This window comes from Schistocerca gregaria, chromosome X (assembly GCF_023897955.1).
Source record: "Schistocerca gregaria isolate iqSchGreg1 chromosome X, iqSchGreg1.2, whole genome shotgun sequence".
Taxonomy (NCBI): domain Eukaryota; kingdom Metazoa; phylum Arthropoda; class Insecta; order Orthoptera; family Acrididae; genus Schistocerca; species Schistocerca gregaria.
This window is the reverse complement of record NC_064931.1, coordinates 180,920,716-180,930,182: the sequence shown is the minus strand read 5'-3', so window position 1 is coordinate 180,930,182 and position 9,467 is coordinate 180,920,716. Positions and strand designations below refer to the sequence as shown.

Below are 9,467 nucleotides of genomic sequence, written 5' to 3'. Positions count from 1 at the left end.
AAAAAGCATAGTCACTTACAACTGTAATGGTGTATAGAAATATGATGTGACAATTCGTGACTGACTAGCCAGATATATCCCTGAACGGAATGATATGTTCTATGTACAATTTTATTTATTTATTTTATTTTGTTTTGCTGGTCGTTGCGGCCGAGCGGTTCTAGGCGCTACAGTCTGGGACCGCGCAACCGCTACGGTCGCGTGTTCGAATCCTGCCTCGGGCATGGGTGTGTGTGATATCCTTAGGTTAGTTAGGTTTAAGTAGTTCTAAGTTCTAAGGGACTGATGACCTCAGAAGTTAAGTTCCATAGTGCTCAGAGCCATTTATGTGCAATTTTTATTAAACTCGAAAATAGGATGTACCAAAAAGAATCATCCGATTAAAAAAAATCATAACTGTTATGTTATTTGAGATGTTATTTGAGATTTGTGCGTGAGCAACGTAACGTCGTAAGAGCAAGCTCTCGAGTTTTACATGGTTCCCGCTAGGTAGCAGCAATGTACGCCAACTTCAGTTCATAACATATAGTGCTTTGTTTTCTACGTTTTGTGCAGTGCGGGTTAGTAATAACTGTTAAGCATGACTTTATTGCTAGGTATGGTGTGGATCCTCCTACAGCACAGATCACTAGACGATGGCAGGAACAATTCCGAGAAACAGTTGTTTCTGTTAAGGCAAATCGCCTGATCGTTCCCGAGTGTCTGACATTGACGTAGAACGCATCAGCCATAGTTTCACAAGGAGTTCGCAGAAATCCCCCCTCCTTGCAGCTCGACAGCTCAACATGCCCGGACGTGCGTCTGGCGTGTGTTGCGACGATGGTTACACATGAAACCACACAAAATTCACCTACTACAAGCTCTTCGTGAAGATGAAAAACGACGACGTGTGGAGTTCTGTAATTTAGCTCTTGGCAAGATGGAGGATGAAGGTTTCCTACCACGCTTAGTGTTTAGTAACGAGGCAACATTCTAATGCAAAGGTGAACCGTCATAATGTGAGAATATGGGGTACGGAACAAGAAGTTTTACCGCATGAAAGGGACTCTCCAAAATTTAATGTGTTTTGTGCAGTTTCACGGGAAAGGGTGTATGGTCGATTTTTCTTTGCACTGTTACTGGAAGCAGGTATCTCGATATGCTTGTGAACTTTGTTTTCCCACAGTTGGAGACTGATTCGAAAGACTTCATTTACCAACAGGATGGAGCACCGCCACATTGGCTTCTGTAAGTGCGGGAATTTTTAAATCAAAGGATTACTGAACGATGGATATGACGCACTGGACCAAATGATTCAGTCGTACATTACTGGCCTCCAAGGTTATCGGACCTGACTATATGTGATTATTTCTTGTGGGGGTCTACAAAAGACTCCGTTTATGTGCCTCCGTTGCCAACAACAATGAATAAACTGAGACATCGCTTAACAGCAGCTGTGGAAGCTGTAAATCAAGACATGCTCGCTGCAGTGTGGGAACAATTTGAATACCGCACTGACATACGCCATGTATCTGGGGCATTTTGAACACCTGTGATAAGGTAAGAAAATAACTTCTTGAGTTTCCCGTTCAAAAAAATGCATTGTATATGTTTACTAGTATCAGAGATTTAGACGTGCCAAATTGAATGATTCCTTCTGATACACCCTATATGAGTGTCGGGACGAGAGAGAACGAATATTGTTTCTTTATTGTGTGTGAGACGTTCATATGGAGGCATAATGCATATTTATTATAAATAGAAATTGTTAATAGTTGCAATAATATTATTTATAATGACATCTATGACAAGACGATTCACAACTTTTTATCTTATTTTTTAAGAATGGTAGCAATAAGAAGCATCCAGATAAAATGATAAACAATATTGATTAAATTCACCAATATTTTCATAACACATATTACACTATGACAGTCTCGTGGGTAACCAAGACTGTGCACAGAAAATTTCCTTCCGATCACATATATCTCTGACCAGTGAGCCACGAGATGCTGCTGTCCCAGTTCCGTACTCACACTTGTTCGTGATTATGCTGTGTAATTACTACTTTCGTAACACCTGGCATTATAATACAGATGCCGGCCGGCGTGTCCGTGCGGTTCTAGGCGCTGCAGTTTGGAACCGGGCAACCGCTACGGTCGCAGGTTCGAATCCTACCTCGGACATAGATGTGTGTGATGTCCTTAGGTTAGTTAGGTTTAATTAGTTCTAAGTTCTAGGCGACTGATGACCTCAGAAGTTAAGTCGCATGGTGCTCAGAGCCATTTGAACCATTTTTTGTAATACAGTTAATATTTTCTTTTGTGATATCCACCCTTTCTGTATACTTACCGTATTTAACTTTACGTAATTCATGTTTATTTTACTGTATGTTAAACTAACAACACTCTGTCTCTCAAACTGTGTGACGTTGACCAGTACCCTGACTGAACCAGTAGTACACGTGTTTAAGGGGTTATATTCTGTAAATTCTCTTTTTATTTTGTCGACTAAACAACCAATGTTTGCTTTATGCATATGTTGAATGCAATGTATTGATGGTGTGTCACTGCTTTCAGCAGTGGTCTGCGGAACATTCACACACCTGTGAACCAGGCTCTGGACGTCCATATAGGACAGACACATGTCAAGATCAACGAATTATGCTGGCAGTGATGGCCGACCAGAAACCATGCAGGGACGAAATCAGGGCACGTGTTACACCTGCTGTGTTATCAGAGACAACTGGGAACATCTGTTTGCAGCAGTATTGCCTTTTCTCAGGCTACCACTGATACCATGACACTGCCAAGCATGGTGTCTCTGGTGTCGTGAAACAGTCAACTGGGTGTGGGGTGGTACTCTTGCTTTTAGTAATGATGTTAGGTTCTGTCTGTATTAGTGATGAATGTACATGAATACAGCACATACCTGGTGAGCTGCCAACTCTAGAGTGCACTTATCCACGACACAAAGGCCCATCCCAGGCTTCACGGTGTGGGGGGGGGGGGGGGGGGGGGCTATGAGTTACAGCTCGCTGTCACATTTGATGTTTATGTTAGGTAAAGTAATACGTCCCCGTTACACTGTACAGGCTGTTCAAAATGGCTCTGAGCACTATGGGACTCAACTGCTGTGGTCATTAGTCCCCTAGAACTTAGAACTACTTAAACCTAACTAGCCTAAGGACATCACACACATCCATGCCCGAGGCAGGATTCGAACCTGCGACCGTAGCAGTCGCACGGTTCCGGACTGCGCGCCTAAAACCGCGAGACCACCGCGGCCGGCTACCGGCTGTTATCCCCGTGTTACTCCCATTTCTTTGACAGGAAGAAGATGTGCTTATTCAGCAGAAAAATCCACATACAGCTGTGACGTAAGGTGTTCTTCATGGTGTGCAAGAACTGTCCTGACCAGTAAGATCACCAGATCTCTCGCCAGTTGAAAACGTATGGGACCGTTCTCCAGGGCCTGCAAGAACCATTGCTGAATTGTAACAAGGGGCGAAAGATGCTTCGGTGCTTGTGTGTGTGTGTGTGTGTGTGTGTGTGTGTGTGTGTGTTTGTGTGTGTGTGTGCTGTCCTTTGTCATTTCTTATTCAAGTTCAGAGCAGACTTTGCCCACACCTAGATGCTAACTTAAAATTATTGAACATGTTCCTGCTAGTCCAGCGATTTGCTGTTCGCTAACTTCTGTTACCTGTTTTTCAATGAAAAATTAATCTTCTTATTGCGTCCAGCAACAGTGGTAAGGGGGAGTTACCTTATTCCCTGGAAGATACGGTCACTATCAATAGTGTTACTGGTCATGTATCTATCCTGCAAGCAGGAAAGGAAATCCGCGTAGCTTGTGCACGGGATAAGTTAGCTACTCATGTTAAATGCGTGTGAATTAATTTCACTTGGACAGCAAAATCTTCACCTGTACCAACATCTAATCAAATAGATTCCTTGTCCTCCCACTAGCACTCTATTGCACAAGCTTTTGTTAAGTGTCTTTGGCTTGGCGTCTCTTCCAAATGTAAAGCTGTCACCAACCTGAACGTTGGCTCGAATATCGCACTGCTCTACTAGACATGGTCCTATTGAGCTATGTATGTCGTTGCCTTCCTCTGGTCTTTGAACTATGAGGGGACTTAAAAAAGTAAGTTACACATTATTATCACAGGATAAGTATCTATTACTGAATGCAGCACTAAATTTCACAGGGATGTGACACTACTTTTCAATATAATCACCATATCTATGTAGGCAACAGTCGGAACGCTTTACAAATCTTTCAAATCCACGACAACAGAATTCCGCTCCTTGCTCATGGAGCCATTCCAGAACCTCTGCGTAAACGCCCTCATCGCTGGAAAATCTGTGACTGTTCTGAATCAGCCTTGGGCAAACTGTTGTGGTACCATTACACGCGTCCGCCCCTGGTACCTGAGTGGTCACAGTTTGTTGAAATCGTCAATGACCGAAAGCATAAATAAACAATGAGCAACATTTACATACAAGAACCACCGACGATAGGAAAGGTCCTGCTGAAGACAACAGTTGGTGACATCGATATAGAGTTATGGTCTAAGGAAACACCAAAAGCATGTCGTAATTTCATTCAACTGTGTTTGGAAGCATACTACAACAATACTATATTCCACCGAGTGGTGAAAGGTTTCATAGTTCAAGGTGGAGATCCAACAGGTACTGGTGGTGAAAGTATATACGGACAACCATTTAAGGATGAATTTCATACTCGTTTAAGATTCAATCGCAGGGGTCTGGTAGCCATGGCAAACGCTGGTAAAGATGACAATGGTTCTCAATTTTTCTTCACCTTTGCTGCTGCCCCAGAGCTTCAGAATAAACATACCATTTTTGGAAAAGTAACTGGTGAAACAATCTACAACTTGCTGAAACTGGAAGAAGTCCTAGTAGATGAGGATGAACAGCCATTGTATCCTCAGAAAATATTCAAGGCAAAAGTACTGAACAATCCTTTTCCTGATGTTGTCCCAAGGAGAGATCCAGCCAAGGAACAAGTGACTGAAGTGAAGAAGAAAGAGAAAACTGCAGGTGTCAAGAATTTCAAACTTCTATCTTTTGGTGTAGAAGCAGAGGAACATGAAGAGGAAAGTGAGGTAGCCAATAAAATGTATGCTGGACGTAGCAAGTCAACGCATTATGTTCTCAATGATCCAAAATTAAGTGCAGTGCCTACAGTAGACATGAATCAGAAAACTAAAAAGAATAAGAATGAAGTGAGAAGTGAAAATGATGAAGATAATAGTAATACAGTCTGGAATCTCGCGACCGCTACGGTTGCAGGTTAGAATCCTGCCTCGGGCAGGTTAGTTAGGTTTAAGTAGTTCTAAGTTCTAGGGGACTGATGACCTCAGCAGTTAAGTCCCATAGTGCACAGAGCCATTTGTACCCAATCTAACATTTCATAATTATAGCAGCTTCTCCATTAAGTGTAGCTGCTCTTGACAAGAGCAACTCATTTTCGCTGCAGCGAAAACAGGAGGAAGTTTCGCACGTTTTGGAAGAGCTACCAGCCACTTAGAGTGTAGGGTCTCACATTCCTGGGCCGCATGAACGAGCCATTTCAGAGGTTATCCCCCTGTTTCAGCTTCCACAGATGAGTGACGTAAGAGAAGCCTGGTGTCCTCGATAACAGTACTCGAAACTACTGGCGGAAGAGGTGAGAACTCTGCTTTGTTAGTAAACTTCAGGTGGATTCTTCAGCTGTCCACATCCCGTTATGCTTGTATGTGTGGTCTCCGGACACGTTTCCGCAATCAAAATACACTACTGGCCATTAAAATTGCTACACCACAAAGATGGCTTGCTACAGACGCAAAATTTAACCGACAGGAAGAAGATGCTGTGATATGCAAATGGTTAGCTTTTCAGAGCATGTTCAAATGTGTGCTATGGTCATCAGTCCCTAAGATTACACACTACTTAACCTGAATTATCCTAAGGACAAATATACACACCCATGCCCAAGGGAGGACTCGAACCTCCGCCGGAACCAGCCGCACAGTCCATTTTTGAGCGCATTCACACAAGGTTGGCACCGGTGCCGACAACTACAACGTACTGACATGAGGAACGTTTCCAACCGATTTCTCATACACAAACAGCAGTTGGCCGGCGTTGCCTGGTGAAACCTTGTTGTGATGCCTCGTGTAAGGAGGAGGAACGCGTACCATCACGTTTCCAACTTTGATAAAGGTCGGATTGCAGCCTATTGCGATTGCGGTTTATCGTACCGCGACATTGCTGCTCGCGTTGGTCGAGATCCAATGACTGTTAGCAGAATATGGAATCGGTGGGTTCAGGAGGGTAATACGGAACACTGTGCTGGATCCCAACGGCCTCGTATCACTAGCAGTCGAGATGACAAGCATCTTATCCGCATGGCTGTAACGAATCGTGCAGCCACATCTCGATCCCTGAGTCAACAGACGGGGACGTTTGCAAGACAACACCATCTGCACGAACAGTTCGACGAAGTTTGCAGCAACATGGACTATCAGCTCGGAGACAATCGCTGCGGTTACCCTTGACGATGCATCACAGATAAGAGCGCCTGCGATGGTGTACTCAACGACGAACCTGGGTGCACGAGTGGCAAAACGTCATTTTTTCGGATGAATCCAGGTTCTGTTTAGAGCATCATGATGGTCGCATCCGTGTTTGGCGACATCGCGGTGAAGGAAATTGGAAGTGTGTACTCGTCAGCGCCATACTGGCGTATCACCGGGCGTGATGGTATGGGGTGCCATTGGTTACACGTATCGGTCACCTCTTGTTCGCATTGACGGCACTTTGAACAGTGGACGTTACATTTCAGATGTGTTACGACCCGTGGCTCTAATCTTCATTCGATCCCTGCGAAACCCTACATTTCAGCAGAAAAATGCACGACCGCATGTTGTAGGCCTTGTACGGGCCTTTCTGAATACAGAAAATGTTCGGCTGCTACCCTGGCCAGCACATTCTCCAGATCTCTCACCAATTGAAAATGTCTGGTCAATGGTGACCGAGCAACTGGCTCGTCACACTACGCCAGTCACTACTCTTTATGAACTGTGGTATCGTGTTGAAGCCGTATGGGCATCTGTACCTGTACACGCCATCCAAGCTCTGTTTGACTCAATGCCCAGGCGTATCAAGGCCGTTATTACGGCCAGAGGTGGTTTTTTTGGGTACTGATTTCTCAGAATCTATGCACCCAAATTGCGTGAAAATGCGATCACATATCAGTTCTAGTATAATATATTTGTCCAATGAATACCCGTATATCATCTGCATTTTTTCTTGGTGTAGCAATTTTAATGGCCAGTAGTGTATATAGCCACTTGTGTGTCTGCAAATTTCCGAGTTTTGCCCTTCCTGTGGAAACGGTGTGCAGAGCCTAACAAAATTTCCAGAATTTCCGGCAAATAAGTCTGGATGTGGAACTGGGCAACACTCATTTCCCTTTTCCATATACACATATCTCATTGGCGGATACATTGTAACTTTATGGTGGGAACTAGGGAACGGACTATCAGATCCCTGATTGGAAGAGCATTTAGGCCATTTCTGGGACTGACCAGAAAAGATTGTGTGGTGTGCCTTTTCGGCACCTGAAGGATGCCTACCACAACTTAGAGAGGCATTCGTATTGGGATTCGTATTCAAATTCATAGTCTGATTCGAACTTCTACTAGGTGATTCTACTCTGGACTCCGCACTCGTACGTTTTTTTGTTGACTTTAGTCTCCTACCAAGTCTCTGAAGCTTCCCTTTAAACTTAGGCATATCAGCGATGAGTAATCTGGAGGATGACAAGAGCAGCTGATTCCAGCAACAGTTAGCAGTGGCCCTAGTTCAGCGCACAGCGATGTGTTGTCAGCCTCCTTGACGACAGTCCTAATAAGACCACATTTGCAAGGCACACTCTTCACTTCGGAAATCGCGATATAGTGGGGGAGGAGGAGTCAATTCCCGGTTTCCATTTTTTAGTCTTCCTAACTTGTTCCACGCGCCTCCCACACACAAGCGTACAAGTTTTTCTGTAATCTAATTCTTGCTTCCAAGGGAACTTTTTTCGTAACCACTCATGTTTTCCTCCGTCACCGAGTTAACCCATTGAAGGTCACATGTCCATTGATGTTTCCATCTGATTCTTCCTGTATTCACTGATCCGTGAGCGCTCTGTTCGAATTCATCCCTTTTTGTGTAATTTTATAGTTTTGCAGTCACAGCTGAAAGCGCAATTCGTGTCCTTTATGTGTCTGGGCATCATTTAAACCGTAGCTGCCCAGCATCACTCTGATGGTGACTCTAACAACCATTCATTTTCTCGTCATTGCTCTATTTTAATTATGTAAATTCATTCTCAAATTGCTTTATAACCTCGACGTTTATGTGTTTGTGCAAATATTGTTTTACCATATCAAACTCTGACATTCATTAACCATTAAGGAAAATTATTCAACTGAAATGCCCAAATCCTCCAACCATAAGCAATAGGCGAGGAATATATCAAATAACATTTACGGATGTGAGCGGCAGTTGTTTGTTCAAGTAGCCTAATAGTTTCATGGGGGTAATCTATCACTTCGTGTGATCTGAGGTAATAGACTCAGCATTAGTCTAATCTGCTTACACCCAGAGCACCTGATAAGCAAGAGGTCTTGTTCACAGCACACCCGACGTCTGACACTTTTACATATTCAAAATTTAAAAACAGGACAACCACAATTCTTTGTGAAGCAGACAGAAGCAAGACTTTTAACACATAGACAGTTTCAAACCAAACACTTCAAGCTCCTGAAGGTTTTCCACGAGGGGACACGACAAATTACTGAAGCTTCGCAGGGGAGTCAGTGAATATAACACTAATATGCCGGAAGATAGGGCGCATGAAACAGGGGCAAATTAAATCGACCCGTCAGACATGAGAATTATGTGAGACAGAGAAAAAATATGGAACGTTTATTGGATAACAGTAGGTACTATAATATTTAAGAAGATCTAATTTGAAATTTCCTGGCGGATTAAAACTGTGTGCTGGACCGAGACTCGAACTCGGGACCTTTGCCTTTTGTGGGCAAGTGTTCTACCAACTGAGCTACCCAAGCACTACTCACGCCCCGTCCTCACAGCCCCAATTCCGCCAGTACCTCGTCTCCTACCTTCCAAACTTCACAGAAGCTCTTCTGCGAACCTTCCAAACTTCACAGAAGCTCTCCTGCGAACCTTGCAGAACTTGCGCTCCTGGAAGAAGTGCTAGTTCTGCAAGGTTCGCAGGAGAGCTTATGTGAAGTTTGGAAAGTAGGAGACGAGGTACTGGCGGAATTGGGGCTGTGAGGACGGGCCGTGAGTCGTGCTTGGGTAGCTCAGTTGGTAGAGCACTTGCCCGCGAAAGGCATAGGTCCCGAGTTCGAGTCTCGGTCCGGCATACAGTTTTAATCTACCAGGAAGTTTCATATCAGCGCA

At 44.0% G+C, this 9,467-nt stretch overlaps 1 protein-coding gene across 1 annotated transcript; it reads left to right on the top strand.

Annotated features, from left to right (window-relative positions):
* The first annotated feature begins 4,423 nt into the window (after positions 1–4,423).
* On the top strand, positions 4,424–8,858 carry LOC126297962 (spliceosome-associated protein CWC27 homolog). The gene is made up of 2 exons (XM_049989279.1): positions 4,424–5,258; positions 8,719–8,858. Exons 1-2 carry the CDS (start codon positions 4,466–4,468, stop codon positions 8,856–8,858), a joined length of 933 nt encoding a protein of 310 aa, XP_049845236.1. The 5' UTR covers positions 4,424–4,465.
* Positions 8,859–9,467: the final 609 nt, after the last annotated feature.

Coding starts and splice junctions, on each gene's coding strand:
- LOC126297962 (XM_049989279.1), top strand. CDS start 4,466: ATGAGCAACATTTACATACAAGAACCACCGACGATAGGAAAGGTCCTG. Junction 5,259..8,718: donor TGAAAATGATGAAGATAATA/GTAATACAGTCT, acceptor ATTTAAAAACAG/GACAACCACAATTCTTTGTG.